This window comes from Pogona vitticeps, chromosome 10, assembly GCF_051106095.1.
Source record: "Pogona vitticeps strain Pit_001003342236 chromosome 10, PviZW2.1, whole genome shotgun sequence".
In the NCBI taxonomy this organism is placed as follows: domain Eukaryota; kingdom Metazoa; phylum Chordata; class Lepidosauria; order Squamata; family Agamidae; genus Pogona; species Pogona vitticeps.
This window is the reverse complement of record NC_135792.1, coordinates 8029475-8046384: the sequence shown is the minus strand read 5'-3', so window position 1 is coordinate 8046384 and position 16910 is coordinate 8029475. Positions and strand designations below refer to the sequence as shown.

At 43.2% G+C, this 16910-nt stretch overlaps 1 protein-coding gene across 1 annotated transcript; it reads right to left on the bottom strand.

Annotated features, from left to right (window-relative positions):
- Positions 1-1839: 1839 nt before the first annotated feature.
- Positions 1840-16562, bottom strand: WFDC1 (WAP four-disulfide core domain 1). The gene is made up of 6 exons (XM_020801928.3): positions 16031-16562; positions 6665-6860; positions 5580-5663; positions 4103-4243; positions 3393-3434; positions 1840-2537 (listed from the first exon to the last, which is right to left on the bottom strand). Exons 1-6 carry the CDS (start codon positions 16169-16171, stop codon positions 2479-2481), a joined length of 663 nt encoding a protein of 220 aa, XP_020657587.2. The 5' UTR covers positions 16172-16562; the 3' UTR covers positions 1840-2478.
- Positions 16563-16910: the final 348 nt, after the last annotated feature.

Genomic DNA, 16910 nt, shown 5'->3' with positions numbered 1-16910 from the left:
GAGGGGAAGTGGCCCAAAGAAGGGCTGAATCAACCTAGAAGCTTGGGAGGGAAAAACTGGTTCTACCTGTACATACCAGGATATAAGAGATGTTGTCTGGATGTTGGAGGGGTTAAATGCAGGCCTTAACGGGGCTTAATGAAACGATACAAATGCCTTATCTAGAAAAGACCTTACCTGTAACTCATTGCTGTGATTTTGATCATTGCCATGTGAGATGAAGAACAGGCACAGGTGGGAGCCCAGCCGGAAACAGTGTGGTTGTTCAATGGGCATTGACCTCAACGTTCCCACCAATGAAGGAAAAGGAATGTAGATGTAAATGCCACACACACACATGAGCTAGGAACGTCAAACCACCCAGTTTTACAAGGAAAGATGAATGATTAGCACTCTCTCTTTCAGTTCTTCGGGGGACAATTTTGTAGCCTGTTTGCGTGTCTTGTCTGCCGCAGGCTGTTGCCCAGCTCATTGGCATCCCTATGTAGCTCAGCGCTGGCCCATTACTCTCCCCTTTTAACTGGATTTGCCCAAGACCAACCCAGCCCCTCTTAGCTTGCAAAACTGATCTTCTGCTGGAGATCTGTCCAAAAATACCCATTTTGCCTGGCTGTGATAACAGAGACATGTAGGTGGAAGTATTTGGGGGGTTAAGCATTCAAGCACCTGAAGCGTAGGCTGCTCTGGTCATTATGTGGGAATAGCAGCAAGGGGAATGTTTACGGAGAGAGAGATGAAAATATTTTTTACAGGAAACTGAAGTCTGGACTGAAGGCAAGTGTTTTTTTACGTTGAGCAACCTGACGGGAGCTTCAAGGTAAGCGAGACGTTTAAAGAGTGGTCTTGCCAGTTTTATCCCATCATGAGTTTTCATGCCTGAATGCAGATTTGAATTCAAGCCTCCCAAAAAAAGAGATAAAAACCCTTATAAAGGAGGCAGGGGATGATTTGTTTGAAATATAGTGTTGGAGGAGGGCTTTGTGGATTCTCTGGACTGCCAGAAAGATGAACAAGCGCATCCTCGATTAAATCAAGCCTGGAGGCAAAAACATAACTTTGGCTGTTCTACTTTGGGCACATCATCAGATTCTATGGAAAACCCAAAAATGTTGGAAAAGGTTGAAGGCAGCAGGAAAAGAGGAAGAGCCGACACGATGGACTGACTCCTGAAAGGAAGCCACAGGCTTAACCCGGAAGAGCTGAGCAGGGCTGTTGAGGACAGGATATTTTGAAAATCCCTCATTCATAGGATCATCATGGATTAGAGGTAGCTTGGCAGAGTATAACAGTCATAAACTGTCACTCTATCCAATATGCCACACTGGCTAATTAATGTAATTAGAATGCAAATTTCTTGTCCAGAGGTCGGAACATGACATTGTAAAAGTAACTTGTTGCGTTACTGCATTTACTTGATGGTAGTTTCCTTGCCATTATAAATGCTCCCACCACACCTGGAATTTGTTCCATTCGGTAAAGTTAGTGCTGCATTGTCCTTATCAAAAGGGCAGAAATATTGTGGAATACTCTTTTTTCTCCCCAATTCTGACCTTTGTAAATATTTATTAAAAAAGGAAGACCCAGAAGCAGTTCTCGTGTAACTTCAGAATGATAAGAGGGTGTGATGTCTGAAAAAGCCAGATGAAAGTGGCTTTAAAAATGCATTCAGGAAGTAACTTTTGAAAGTTTTATCAGCTTCACAGCAACTTCGTTGGAAATTTCTTAAGATTCTCCACTCCATGTGAACTTTTTCATCCCTTTTCCTTGAATTATGCACTCCTGACATGGCTCTTTTACAAAGTATTTTGAAACCAACAAACACTAAAGGACAGACAGGAGTTGCCTGAGACTAGAATCATTTATTTTTGAGTTCTGTAGTTGTGAGAAGACGTTACTTTCCCCACTGGAAACATTCTGCCACAGATAAAGCAAGAAGACACACTCAGAAGATATCTAGACTGGGACAAGCACACTGTTCCACTGATGTCTTTAATACCATTTAACATAATGACTCTAATTGTCGTAATAGCTGTGACAGGTAAAACTGCAGTCCATTGGAGGCTAAGGCAGAGCTGAATTTGTGTTTGTCTTCAACCAGTTTCTCCTTGTCTTTCTCTGACCCAGTTTCCATTCTGAGGTTCACCAGTGGCTGAAACCATATGAAGGCATGTCAGGAAGAGTCAGCAGTGAGAAGCCAAAACTGGATTAGCAGCCATGTGGGCAGAAACAACTCAGGGACTGACGACTTCAGCCCAGAGAACGGTCTTGTCCAAACCTGGTAGCCAGAGAAGGAAGTCAACCAATAACAAGATCAAAGCTCAACCTAGAGTACGTCATGGTGGTGGACCATATTGGAAGCAAACATGGACCCCAGATCTTGGTAGGAGAACTGGGAAGAACTGTTTTTCTGTAAATGATATTGTTGTGTATTTTTACTCCACGACCATTATGAAGCTTCTTTTGGAAACTTTGCTTGGACTAACCAAGATGTTTCGGCGGCTGCTTCACGTAACCTACCACGTTATTAGAACGGCTTCCTAAAAAACAATAATTGACAGATTAGAAGACAAGGTAAATGTAAGGCCACTGAAAATATTTTTTGCCATTTCTATAGTCTTTATGAAACTACAACCTGAAGTTAAGGATATTTCCACTGGGTCTTACTGCATCTACCAGAATAGCTTACCTGCCCTCTTGTGGGGACTCTAAAAACCTGCTCAAGAAGGCAAGGAGGCTCCCTAGAGTAGGTTTTTGTTATGACTGTAGACTGTAGCAAGAAGGGAAGAGGAGGAAAGTCTATTTCTCTTGGTGCCAGATACTGCAGTACACTGTGGGATCATGACCAAAGAACCCATTCATGGGAATAGAATCCAGACCTTTCCCCAGTCCTGTTTCTTGTCTTTTCGTCCATCATGGAGAAAGGCTGTTTTCCTGAACTTGGCTCTTAATATTTGCATATATCCGCCCCTTCATCTGCATATGCTTATCAAGGGGTCTGCTTCTTGGCCACTAAGGTATGAAAGATGGTTGGGCTATGGCTTCTAATTAGCGTTCAAATGTGAGATTTTCTGCCAATACCCAGAAATATCGGTTCATGTGGGTCAAAAATCATTGTATAAATATTATAGCTCGGTGGTTTAGGCACCAGGCTGTGGAGCCAGAGGTTAGGAGTTTGATTCCCCACTGGGCCTCCTGGATTCAATGATCAATAGGGTCCCTTCCAGCCCTGCAGTTCTAACATTATTATTATTATTATTATTATTATTATTATTATTATTATTATTATTATTATTATTATTATTATTATTATTATTATTATTATTATTAAGAAGATCTGTGTGTACAGTGGAACAAAATGAATCACAATTGAACTCTTATTGTTGGAGACTTACCAAAATATTCCTTGTAATATTTAGGCCTTAGATTCCACCCATCTGGGGAAAGAAAGAGGAAAAGTTACAAACATGATCTGTAGGCGCTGTTTAACCAAATTTAAACACATCATTAAATGCCAAACCTTGAAATGAAACAAAACACAGTTGAATATTTTCTTGGCTTTGTGGGAAAGAAGGAATGGCATCCACCTCCAGAAATAATCAAAAATACTTTTGCCCCGTTTATGCTTGGTGCAATGGTTACGGAGATATCTAGTGCCTAGACATGAGATGTATAGGACCATTGGAGCAAATTTTATTTCATTCTTGATAGGGAATAGCCTATGAGGTAGTTCACAGAATAAGGAATAGTAAATAGTAATTTAATAAAGAGCAGAATGGGGAGGAAGTCCTGGAATTACAGCATGATCTGCTATAAACCCTAGGAACATAGAATCATGGAGTTCGAAGGGGCCTCTAAGGCCATCAGGTCCAACCCTCTGCTCAAGGCAGGAATCCAAATCAAAGCAGATCTGACAGATGGCTGTCTATTCTTCTCCAGTGTTGGAGGGCTCACCACCTCCCAAGGTAATTGGTTCATTAGATCCTCCAAGATCGATCATCAAATAGCTTATTAGGACTGAAAACAAATCAATAAAAACAGGGTGGTGCTGGTGGGAAGCAGGGCCCTCATGAAGCCTTAGGTTTGTGGAAGTGGGTCAATGTACCTGTATTCCCACGCAGCTTGATACACTGCCCCCTGTTGGGGATGCCCTCCACAGCATTGCCAGGGTTGATGATGTGGCATTCATATCCTGTTGGACAGCGCAAAGGTTCATCTCCATCTTCAGTGGTGCTACAGGCTTCGGCTGTGAAAAGAAATTTAAGAAGAACTGGAAGGTCCGCCTGCCTTTATGTATTAGTTATTTTTCTACCTTTCTTGCAACAAGCTCAAAGTAGCTCAAGGTCAGCTTCCTCCCTCCCCATTTCTTCATCACAACAGCCCAACAATCGAGAGAGGTAGGTCAGTTATGGCTTAGTGGGTCTCACAACCTAGATCTCTCCCAGTATAACCATACTGAGTGGTCTATCTCATCTCATAAGCATCTGACCCAACAGGTTGAGGTTCTGTGATGGAGCAAGCCTTATGGAGCAATTCCTCCGTGAAATATATCAATCAAGATTCTATTGCTAATCTCAAATAGAGTAGATTTAAAGTGGGATTTGCATAAAAGTTGATTTACCCATCAGCATTTGAATCAGTGGGTCTACTCTATATGGCAGTAGCAGCAGGATATGGGCCATCCAGTTATATTGGGAAAGTATTCTGCCAGTGACCCGTGAAAGCCACAGTCATTCAGAGCAAGGCTGGAGGGACAAAGAGTTTAACTCGGTCTAATGCTGCAATTACCGTGATGAAAAAAGCAGGAAATACTACAGGATTGGGATGGTATGATTCACTTTTTTTCTTCTGTTGACCACATGACATAAAAGCAAATGTGAATCAGCCTGGAGTTCCAACCCACCCCCCAAATCCACAGTTTTCCTCTCTGCCTCTGGAAGTTACTTTCCCACACAGTAGATACATTTACATCAGTTTGTATGATGTGATTGCATGAACAATGCAGAAAAATGTGTGCTGTGTTGTGGTGGTGGTGGTGGGGAGATCAAGTCTAGGAGAGCTTGGTGTTGTTTTTTTTTTAGCAAATAGTGCATTTTTGTCTTCTTTCTTTTATTTTTTTAAAAAAATCAGTTTGGTGTTAACTCTGTTGCACTCTGGCACATAGATACCAAAAACCAAAAATGAAAACAAAACAATACCCTCCACATATACACAACAAAAACAAAAATGAAAAAGTAGGGAATGAGAAGACGAAATGAGAGGAGGAAATTGCCACTTGGTCCTTGTTTACAGCTTATTAAAGCAGTTCTCCAACAGGGCTAAAAAAAAGCCACATTAACAAGCTGCAAATAAGGCTGTTCAGCCAATTTCCTCCTCTTCCTGTTTGGCCAGTTAATGTGAACCGATCCTGGGAAACCAGAAATCCCCAGTGTGACTTCACAGTGAGTGAATCTGCATTTCTCTCACTGTGTAGTTGCACTCCAAGATAACTTACATGCCAAAATGGGGACAGTCTGTCCAATAATGACCCACAATGCAAAACCTTCCAAACAACACACATAGCTTTTTGACTGCCACCATACCTTGTAAAACTTCCTCTGGTCCATCAAGCAACCAGCCGTTTCCTCCTAGCCAGCGTGGTTTCGGCTGGACCAACCAATCTAAAACTTTTTAAAGAGACCACACTGTTATGAAGAATGAACACATTTTAGAAGCATATCTACAAGTATGACACTGTGATTCAGTATTCTTTCTGCAGACAGTGGAAAGAGTCTACCAGAGGTTTAAAACTGTAGGGGACATGGTATATTCTCGTCTTAATAATAATAATTAAAATTAATTAATTAATAGTTTTAATTAACACAGATTTGGTCTTATGTATCACATTTCATTTGGTCTTACTTCCCTAAGTGTATCCAATCTGCATACATACCTGTGGCCTGACTGAAGAAATGGCTTTATTGAAAATAGAATTCGTTAAGTCTCTACGAATCTCTCTGTTGTTTTTGTTGCAACAGAATAATGGCTTGAAAAAAGGTGTTACAGGGTTCTGTGGTTTTTATTCATGGGGCATTTGACTGCACTAGAATTGCAGCATCTGTGGGGGATCAATTCCACGCCCCCCCTCCCCAGATACCAACAATCATGGATATGCAAACCTTATATATACCATAGTTTCTGGTTATCTCTAGTGGCCAGTTCTGGTAATACTCCTTGGACATGTGTATTTCTGGGTTTTTTAAAATTTAATCTTTTCAAGCAGCAGATAATGGGTACTGATCCCGCTGATATGGCAGTCCTGCTGTACTTGGTTTTTTATTCATAACAGTGAGTCTTGACTAATTGCATGCTGTTGAAACAAATTCTTAGGTTTCAATGGATTGCCCTAGATTTTCTATATATTTCTCCCTCTCCCTCCCTCCCTGACTCTTGCCTTGTTTGCTTTCTCTGTCTTGCTCCAAAACATTTTAGTCAGTTCTGAGAAGACCAGGAAGAGATTCAAAGGAGAGGGGAACAGGCGGTGGAAGCATCGACAAGCGTCCAAGACATGCTATCCGTCCCATGGACGTTGCCTTGAGTTGACTTTCTTGCAGGTGTCCTGCCGTGCCTTGAAGCTGCTCCAGCAGATAGAACCCAATGTATGAAATATATTTATGGGCTGGCCTACCTGGGGGTGGGGGCACTGACTCTAAGCAGGCGTAGATGCACCCATTGTAGCAGCAGCGCTTGTGTCTCTCACACTCCGAGTCTGAACGGCAGCTGGGCACCTCGCATGCTCGGTGTGGTAAAGTCTGTGGTGGAGGGGGGCATCGGTCGTTCTTCTGGTAGGGTGTGCCATGAGAATGAAGGGCATACTCATAGTCCTGGGAAGGAGGGAGACTTGTCATTATTCCCCACCTCTCATACTTAAATTAAAAAACAAACCAACTCTCCTATATCCATGGGTGGGCAGCATCCATCCATCCATCCATCCATCCATCCATCCATCCATCCATTTATTGAGCTTCTAGACCACCCAACTTAGTGAGACACTACATGGGGCGTTTTACATACTTAAGCAGAACATACAAACTAAAATAGTAAAAGAATGAGTAAAGAATAGCACAAACTAAAGAAAAACAGGAACTGAAAGGCAACTGAGGATTGCCACCTGGTGGCTAAAGTGAACCAAATTATATAAAACAGGATAATAAGCAAACCAGTAAAATAATAAAAAATAAACATTAGCAGCAATAGCACACAGGTTTCAAAACTTAGGCTAGGATTAGCAATTAGGTTGACGAACCATGAATTTACTAATGCTTGTTTGTTTTAGATAGCCTGGACTGATTGGAGGGCCTTGCCACCCCTTTCTGCCTAGGGGGGACAAATAAAAAACATGTATATTTGTCCCTTTGTATTCATCGAAATCTTTGGAATGGACAAATATGACAAATCAACAATTTCGTACAAATACCAGAATTTGTTTTTTATTTGTCCCTATTACTCCCTAGATGTTGCCCGAAGCCTCCTTAAATATATTCACACACCCCCAAATCCTCTAAGGATCTGTAGGGAGGGGCCTGTGTAATTTCTGGTTTATTCCAAAATGAAGTTTATTCCAAAGCGAAAGTGCCACTACAGAGAAAGCCTGGGTCCTAGTATTATCTTTCCTTATTTGCTTCAGGGTAGGCAAATAAAGAAGGCTGACCACTGAAGAATTGATGCTTTTGAATTGTGATGCTGGAGGAGACTCTTGAGAGTCCTCTGGACTGCAAGAAGAACAAACCTATCCATTCTGAAGGAAATCAACCCTGAGTGCTCCCTGGAAGGACAGATCCTGAAGCTGAGGCTCCAATACTTTGGCCATCTCATGAGAAGAGAAGACTCCCTGGAAAAGACCCTGATGTTGGGAAAGTGTGGAGGCAAGAGGAGAAGGGGACAACAGAGGACGAGATGGATGGACAGTGTAATTGAAGCCACCAACAGGAATCTGACCAAACTCTGGGAGGCAGTGGACGACAGGAGGGCCTGGCGTGCTCTGGTCCGTGGGGTCGCGAAGAGTCGGACACGACTTAACGACTAAACAACAACAAGGCAGTCTCAAGGGTGCAGCCTGAGAGGAACAGGTTGGATGGGTAGATCCCCTTGGAGAAACATGCTCTGAGTGGTAACAAGGTCCTAAACTTTTGACAGACTCAGGGACAAAAGTTTTGCCCCCCCCCCCCATCTGCCTCTAGTAACACCCCCTGGGCCCTCAAAAGGAGGGCTTGCTTCTCTCCAAAACCAGTAACTTCACTTCTGGTTTTTAAAAACACACACACTATGTCACTGTGATTGAAGGGTGTCTTTAGCTGGTCTTTTTTGTCCAATGATCCCTAGTCCTTGTGGCTGGGTAAGTTCCTTGGCCTTCTGCAGGGCAGCAATCTGAAGATACCAGCCACAGAGACTGACAAAACATTAGGAAGAACCTTCAGAACATGGCCAAAGAGCCTGAAAAACCTACAACAACCATTAGATCCCGCCCGTGAAAGCCTTGGAGAAGACATTAAAATAGGAAAATGTTTGCCTTGCGGACCCTTCACATTTGCAAGCAAAGAGGATCATCCTGCTGCCTTGTTTTACTCCATCTCTTAAGATATTGAGGATGGTCTGCAGTATTCAGATATCCCACGAGATGGCACCAATTTGCAATAACAGCAACTAAAACTTCTTACAACTGGCCTTCTACAAGCAGTTGGGGGGAAAAAATTAAATTCCTGAGGCACAGAATTCTGGGAGCTGCTGTGGAAACAACAACAGAACAACACAAAACAACGCAAATGGTTTTGCCAGGCTCCGCACGCAACAGTAAGGGGAGGAAGAGCTTGCCAAATGGTATGCTCGCAGGCGTGGCACAGTTGGAATGCCTTCTTTTTTGCCTGTAAAATGTTGGAAGTTGTACGGGTCTACTTAGATGTAGGCCCTAGGTATTTCCTCTCCAGTAAAGAACCACAACTCACAATTTTGGCACTCAGGATATGTGACCCAGTCTCCCACCCACTCCGCCTGCCTTTTTCTTGGGGAGTGGGGTGCCCAGGACACATGGGTCCATGTGCCCCACACACACTGAGAGAGAAAAAAAGCAGATAAGTGATTCATGAAAATCTGGTTGCTGTGTTTTAAGCCTGAATAGTGTCCCATTTCTTTTTTCCAAAACTCATCAGAAGATTTCATCTCTAGATGTCAGTGGTCTCTGAATGTTGGTGCTACACCCTGATGACGGGCCTGATCCGGTGAGTGGTTCTAGTTTTGCAGCCTTAGCCTTTTCCTCCCTGCCTTTTCCCTTCTGGACTTTTGCACAGGTCATCGAGTGCTAGCTTTCCAATTGCATCCTTTCAAATCTCCTTCAGGGTTTTCCATTTTGACCCAAAATACAACTTGGGTGTCTTCTTCCGTTCCTTAAATTCATGGCAAGTTTCAACATTTTTTCCTCAGAGGGCCCCTCTTTAATCCTGACGTCAAGCCAAGAGTGTTTGTTACCCCCTCCACAAAACGTCCCGTGGCTTTTTTTATGCACATGCATCAGCCTCGCAGACATCCAAGAGTTTGTAATTTGTTTGATTTATTTGAGTTCATTTTTTTTAAAAAAAAACTTAGGCTTTCTTCCCAAAAATGGAATTCAAGGCAGTTGACAGTAAAATGGGAGAAAAAGAAACAGAGGAGGAGAGGAAAATAAAACCAAATGATGAAAAAGAAAAAAAGAGGAACTTTTGAAAGCAATTAAAGAATATCATTAAAAAATCCAAATAATAAAAAGTTAGAAGTCCTAAATAAAAGTTCCTTTTACGAAAACCCCGTTCTTCAGCCATGCCTGCTTGTAAAAAGACTGGGCAGAGGAAATCTAGAAAGCTAAGCAAAACTGCAGTTTGAGAAGACCATGTTTTTTTGGACTGCAATGGCCATAATTCTGTGCTGTCTGAGAGATTCTGGGATTCATATTCCAAATAAGTCACCTTTTCAGAATCCGTGCCAAATACTGTTCCGAGGATAGGCTACCTGTGGCCTTCCTGGGAGAAAAGCCAGCCTGTGTAGCCTTGGGCAAGCTGCACAATCCTTAGCCGTGTTAAACCATTCTGAGTACAGATGGTCACGAACCACATGTTCAGCGGTTTGTGATGGTTTGTTTATTGGCTGAACAGATTTTTGGTGTTTCTCAGCCATGCCTCCTCTGTGGGGTGCCCATTCAGAGGCAGCATCTGAAAGAGGCAGGTCAGGGAAGCACTGAACACCCATTCAACAGATAAACGAACCAGCACGAACTGCTGGTTCGTGCCCATCTCTACTTCTGATTGCTGTCTACCCAGAAAACCTTGTAAAGGGTTGACTTGATGGCACACAATGATTATTATTATTGATTTGCTGTCATTTTGCTTCTAAATTAATGTGATCCTGATAGGGTATTCAAGGATTGTTTTCCCATCACCATCCTGTCCCCTAGAGAGTTTTCACAGCCTAAAAGGGATTTGAACCCAGATCTCCTAAGTCTTTATACAAAACTCTACCCACTACACCACACTATCTGTTTGGTAAAGAAACAGATTCCCATTATATCCCCCTGAATCACACTGTATACCTGCAAATCTGCCAACCTCAATAACTCCTGTAAAGTTTTGATTTTCTGGTAAAAGTCCCTTTTGCTAGGCAGTAAAAGTGCAGAGATCCATGGAGCAGAATAGGTATAAATTCCCCAGACAGTCCTCCCCTTTCTTATTAAGTAGCACTTACAGTCTCAGTGACTCACTCTAGACATTTGTAGAAGAATAAAATCCATTTCTTCACTCACAGTGGCTTGAGATCACAGACTTGCGCATGCCGCTTTCTTTACAGCACACACGTTAACAACTGAATGAACAGATCAACAACTAGCAAACAACTGCCACCAACAGAGGAAAGAGAGGAAAAGAAAGCAACAGAGAGTTGCAGATTTCTTTGAATTCAAAGGCTGGAAGGAAGGATTGGTTAGTGCTGGATAAATAGACAATCACCCCAGCCGCCCCCTCCAAAAAAAAAAGGCAAACAAACTACAGGCAGTACACGAGGTTGCAAATAAAACTCCAGCAACACAATCTTCTGGTTTGAGGCAATTGCACTTCATGTCATATTGTGGTTGACCTGGCTCTCTGTGAAGTTACTTGGTGTACCTCTAATAAATACCTGGCATGTTTGCCAGGCTGATAGAACCTAGATGGCACAGAACTAGGAATAACAAACTTGACAAGCACTATGGTGCTCAGAAAGAGTATAACCTGAAGAGACTGGGCACGGTGCCTACTGGCACGCATGATCTTAATGTTAACACAGATCCTGTTCCTTTCCCTCTGGGCTCAGATTTCGCACACATGTTCACACACACCTGGAAGACTTCTATTTTTAGCTCAGCCGGCACGTCACACTGAGTGCCAGCCAAGCCTAGGTTTCGCTGACAAAATAATTCAAACTCAAAGATGCAGGTTGTTTTATTATAGCAGTGGTCTGTTAGACTACAGGTCCCCTAATCCCTAGAAAGCAAGCCCACTGGTTCAGCTGGGGATGTTAGGTAGAGTAAACTGGAAAGGGCCAGGTTGAAAAATGGCTGGAAATGCAGAAATGTCAGTTCTGTAAAACGTCTGTGAATGCCTAGCTTCTTATTCTCTCTCTCTCTCTCTCTCTCTCTCTCTGCATGTGTGTGTGTGTGTGTGTGTGTGTGTGAGAGAGAGAGAGAGAGAGAGAGAGAGACCAAATTTGTCCATTTTGCTTTTTTCTGCTTTAGAATTTTGTGAATTTCAGTAATGGGCTGAATGAGAGCAAAACTGAAATTTAATTGAGACGACACAGAGATGCTCCTGGTAAAATGAAAAGCAGATTAGAGAAGAGAGATCCAGCTTCTCCTGGATGGGGTTACACTCCCCCTAAAAGCTCAGGTTTGTAGCCTGGGTGGATTCATCCCTGAGTCTGGATGCCCAGATGTTTATGGCGGCCAGGAATGCTTTTGCACAGTTAAAAACCGGCATGCCAGCTGCCCCTGTTCCTTGAGAGGTCTTATTTGGCTACAGTGGCATATGCCTTAGTTACATCCTGCTTGGATTGCTGTAATGCGCTCTATGTGGGGCTGCCCTTGAAGACAGTTCAGAAACTTCAGCTGGTTCAAAATGCAGCAGCCAGACTATATGAGTGGGGCCCGTTATAGCGAGCATGTAACACCCCTGCCACAACAACTGGACTGGCTACCAATCCATTTCCAGGCCCAATTCAAAGTGCTGGTCATTACCTATAAAGCCCTAGATGGTTTGGGTGCAGGCTATCTGAAGGACCGTATCTCCCCATAGGAGCTTTCTTGGCATTTAAGAGCATCAGAAGAAGCCCTTTTCTTGATCATTGGCAGTGAAGGCATGGCCGATGGGGCCAGGGGAGAGGGCCTTCTCTGGGGCAGCTTCCAGGCTATGGACTTGCTCTCCCTTGGGAGGTCAGGTTGGCTCCCCCCCCCTCCCTTTTATCCTCCCATCAACAGCTGAAAGCCCATCTCGGCAGGCAGGCTTTTAACAATCACAACAGAGTCCTTGAATGCCATTTTAAAGTTAAGACCATTTTTAAATGTTTACCTGATTTTAATTATTCAATTGTATTTTAATTAGCATCTAGCTTAGGTATTTTCTTAATGTTCAACTTACTATCTTTTTAATTCTATTCTTTAAATATTTTCAGCTGCCTCGGGTCCTCTATATCGGGAGAAAGGTAGCCTATAAATAAAACAGACAAACAAACAAAGAACATTTGGGGTTTATAACAGAAACAAAACAGAAATGACCGCCTGGTCCAAAGGGAAGGGGCCTTCTGCCACCATCCAGCAATTAAATTTGCGAATGTTGGTAAATTAGAATAGAAAAGAGGTGATGAAATGTTCACCTATTCATTGAGAGGATAAGTGAATGCTCTTGTCCTATAAAACCACACTAGAAAGCAGGAATGGTGCATAGGTTGAACAAAGGGGTACCTCACCCCACCAAGCACATTTTGGAAGGGGTTCTCCTGGTCGCAAGCTGCCTGCGCTAAGTTGGTAGCCAGCCACCCTGAACACAACGAGACTTGCTTTTGAGTTGACACAGGTCACATCATGGCTTATTAGCCATTCTGCATCTTACTGGTCAATGAGCCGCAGAACTCTGCAGAATGGCAAACTGTGAGTCTGCCCCACCCCCGGACATCCGGTTTGTTAATTGGCTTTCAAATTAATTGGCTCCTTGGCTTAAATTACTTCCCAATCCCTTCCTTTGAAAAGGAGAAACCTTTCTGTAGCCTTTTAATTTCACTTTGCTTTCCCCCTCCTGTTCTTAGTAACCCTAGATAGCTCCTTCGAACAATAAGGGGAAATGGTCTTTCAAGGAAACCATGAACATTATGCCTTGCCTTTTCAATCTCAAACAATGCTTTGGTCTCTTTTGACTTCCACCTGCCCTACAGTCGACTTCCGCTCTCGGGATTTTAACTCCCTCCTGGCCCATTCAATTCTGAGATGCAAACCAAAGTCGACCTTTTGAGGACATGAGTTCTTTCATCATGACTGCTGGCAAGAGGTTTGACTAAGTTATATTTCTGGACTACATTCCCCAGGATCCTCTCACCAACATCATCAGGAGAGCAAAGAAGGTCCACATCGACCTTCCAAAATATATATTTTACATGGAAAAAATGTAACTGGAGGTAGCTGAAGTCCACTTCTACTTCTCTGAAAATTTCCTTAAGGCTTTAAAGAGGGGCAGACTGCACTTTGTTTGGAAGGAGAGTAATTCCCCCATTTTGAACCAATTTCTTGGGGGGGGGAGGAGAGAGAGATCCAGGGGCATACCAAGGGCTGTGGGGCCCCACGATCCTCATTGTGTTGCACCTGGTAAGACTGATAATTACTTTTTTAAAAAATTATTTTAACCAGCAGCTTTTGAGGACGGGACATTTTGAAGATCGCTCCTTCATAGGGTTGCCTTGGGTCGGAAGCGTCATGACAGCACATAACAACAGACAAGAAGAAGGTGATTAGGGACAGGAGCAAATTCCTTTCAAAATATTCTTCCTCAGCCTGTAATTTTCCCCCAAAGTGTGTTCATCTTTAATTCTCCTACATGCATAGGATGATGGCAAGAGTCCAGGACAGATGGGCACCTTGCCAATTCAGTGTGTTCTACTCCTGTGTCAGCTTGTTCTGAGCTCAAATAGCCTAGAGGCATTATAACAGGCAGAAGGGCAAGTAATGACAAGCCATCAGAAAAACACACACACACACACACACACACACACACACACACTCACTTACTTCTCTGTCTGAGAGACCTCCAGGTGCCAGAAAGGAATAGAAGGGTGGCCCAAAGGAGGACAGATTTGGGGGAATAATCCAATTATGGGAAAGTTACATTGTAGGACTACGTCTCCCAGCCTTCCCCTGCCAGTGAGGCCAGACTCTCTCTCTCTCTCTCTCTCTCTCTCTCTCTCTCTCTCTCTCTGTGTGTGTGTGTGTGTGTTTGTGTTTGTGTTTGTGTTTGTGTTGGTGAGTGAGTGACAGAGAGAAAGAGAGACTGAAAGCATCTGACTGGCCCAAAGTTATCCTCTGTATTTTATGCCCATCTCCCTGCCCATCACTCTGACAGGCTGCCTAGTATACTTCCAACAGACTCCTTCTTTCCCCTGAATGCATCTAATTCCAATCTCAGTTACAAATAATTATTGCTTTCTGCTCATGGACCCTTTTCAGCTCTGCCTAGGTACAGAAGGTGTCAGAAAGCTAAGAGAACTCTGAAACAGGAGAAGTAGCCTTAGTTTTAAACCCTAAAGTTTTCCTCCTGAAAATCAATCCATCTCTCTGTCTCTCTCGATATCCAGTGTAGTGTAGCAGATAGAGTAATGGACTAGGATTCAAACAGCTGGATTCAAATCCCTACTCAGCTATAGAAATTCACCGGGGTGCGGAATGGGTAAAACCACTCTTTAAATATCTCACTGGCCTTAAAATCCCTAACAAGTTTGCTATAAGTCAGTTCCAATTTAACCACATGTAGCAACCTCATCTCTCTCTCTTTCTCTCTCTCTCTCTCTCTCTCTCCATTCAGATCTCCCACCTTGGAGATTCAGGTTGAATTACTTGTGATGTTAAATGTGTGGGAGCCTTTAACGTGGAGGTTTTTCAAAAAACGTTGCAAGTGAGTTTAAGATTTGCAACGGCTCATCAATGCATTGTGTCAGAATGTGTGCTGTCTAATTTGAATACTGTACCAGCGAATTGAACCTTAATTGATTTCTTCTCTTTTCATTGTCTTGATCTTTTAAAAAATAAAACAGAAAAAGGAGAATGTCCTGGATCTACCTGAAAACCACATCCTTTCCCTTGCAGTTTAAGATGGTTTTGATGTGGGCATATTTTCTCAACAAAAAGCAGGTTCTGTGACTACAGCCGTGAGAGTCTCTAATCAGGGGTAACCACCACTGACTTCAGGGATTCTGACCCTTGAGTAACATGTAGAGTAAGGCTTGCACTTTAAGAGTTACCAGAGAATCATAAAAAAACCCCAAAAGAAGCATGACAAACCTTTCAGTTCACGTGACAGTCAAGACATGTTTACTATCATAACAACTAAAGCACAGCAACAGATATAAGCAACAGCAGCACAGCAAATGAGGATTAATTCATATATAGTGCAAAAATAAATTATCTTTAGAAATTAATGCTCAATTTCAACATTTCCAGCAGAAGAGGCCATAGAGGAATAAACCAGCTGGAGTATCAATTTCTCCCCCCCCCCCAGAAAAGTCACATTTCTAAGTTCAGTTTTTTTCCACATATGTCCCTAAGCCATGTTTTGCTTCCACTCGCTCTAGGATTTTGATCAAAGAAGATGCTGTAAAACACATCATGCACACACATACACACAGAGAGACCCCACCGTATGTTCTGCATTGACTGGGGCTGGATCGCATGAATTCCTAGGCGCCTTCTCTCACATTCTGTGAACATGCCTAGCTTTCCATGCTCAAAACCCGATGTACTTACATCGTATTTCTCCGCAAGCTTCAGGTGTGGAGTTCTTCTCCAGCGCCTCTTGGCACAGCTCAAGTGCGGGCACAGAAGCAGCATGAGGCATGAAACCATCGCAAAGAGTCTGGTGCAGAAGTGCCGTTTGATGCATCCCATTTTAGTCTCTGCTGAAAATTTTCACACCATGAGGGGGAAAAAAAGGGGGAGCAAATCAAATGGAAATCCAATGCAGAGGGGATGAAAGTTGCTTCAACTTTCTTGGAGGAGGGGGAAAAAAAGGGTGAAAAGGAAGCGGATTGTTCAGGCCAAATGTACAGCTTGCCTGGCCTGCCCCCTCCTGGATACCAATCCTCTGGCAGAAACATTTAAAAAAGACCTTGAATCCGGTACTGACAGAGCCTGCTTGGCATCCAGAAAGTTTCTCCGCTTCAAGGTTGATCAGGCCCTCCTCGGATCTCGCCACTGCTTTGGGGCTGCGTTCTCCGCTGCCCTAGAAAGATGGGTGGAAGGATTATTTTTAGACCTTTGTTTCAACATCTGGAACGAGAGGGAGAGAGAGAGAGAGAGAGAGGCCCATTCAAAGCAAGAGAGGATCAGATGACAGCTGCTGGAAGTGGAGAAAGGTGGGGGTGGGAGTGGAGCTGAAAAATAAAATAAAATAAAATGCAAGGCGCTAGGGAATAGGCAGGGCAGTCTCTCAAACCTTCAGCAGGCTTACTGAGCTAGGACTCCGCTCCATCACAGCTGGCTTGCACAGTTTTCTCTTGCTGTTTTCTGTAATTTCATCCTAGGATGTCCAATGCAGTTAACAATATAAAATCAAGACTTGCTGGACCAGAAGGAGGCATACGGAGCCCAGCATCTTGCTTCCCATAGTGTTCAGATGCATCAACCA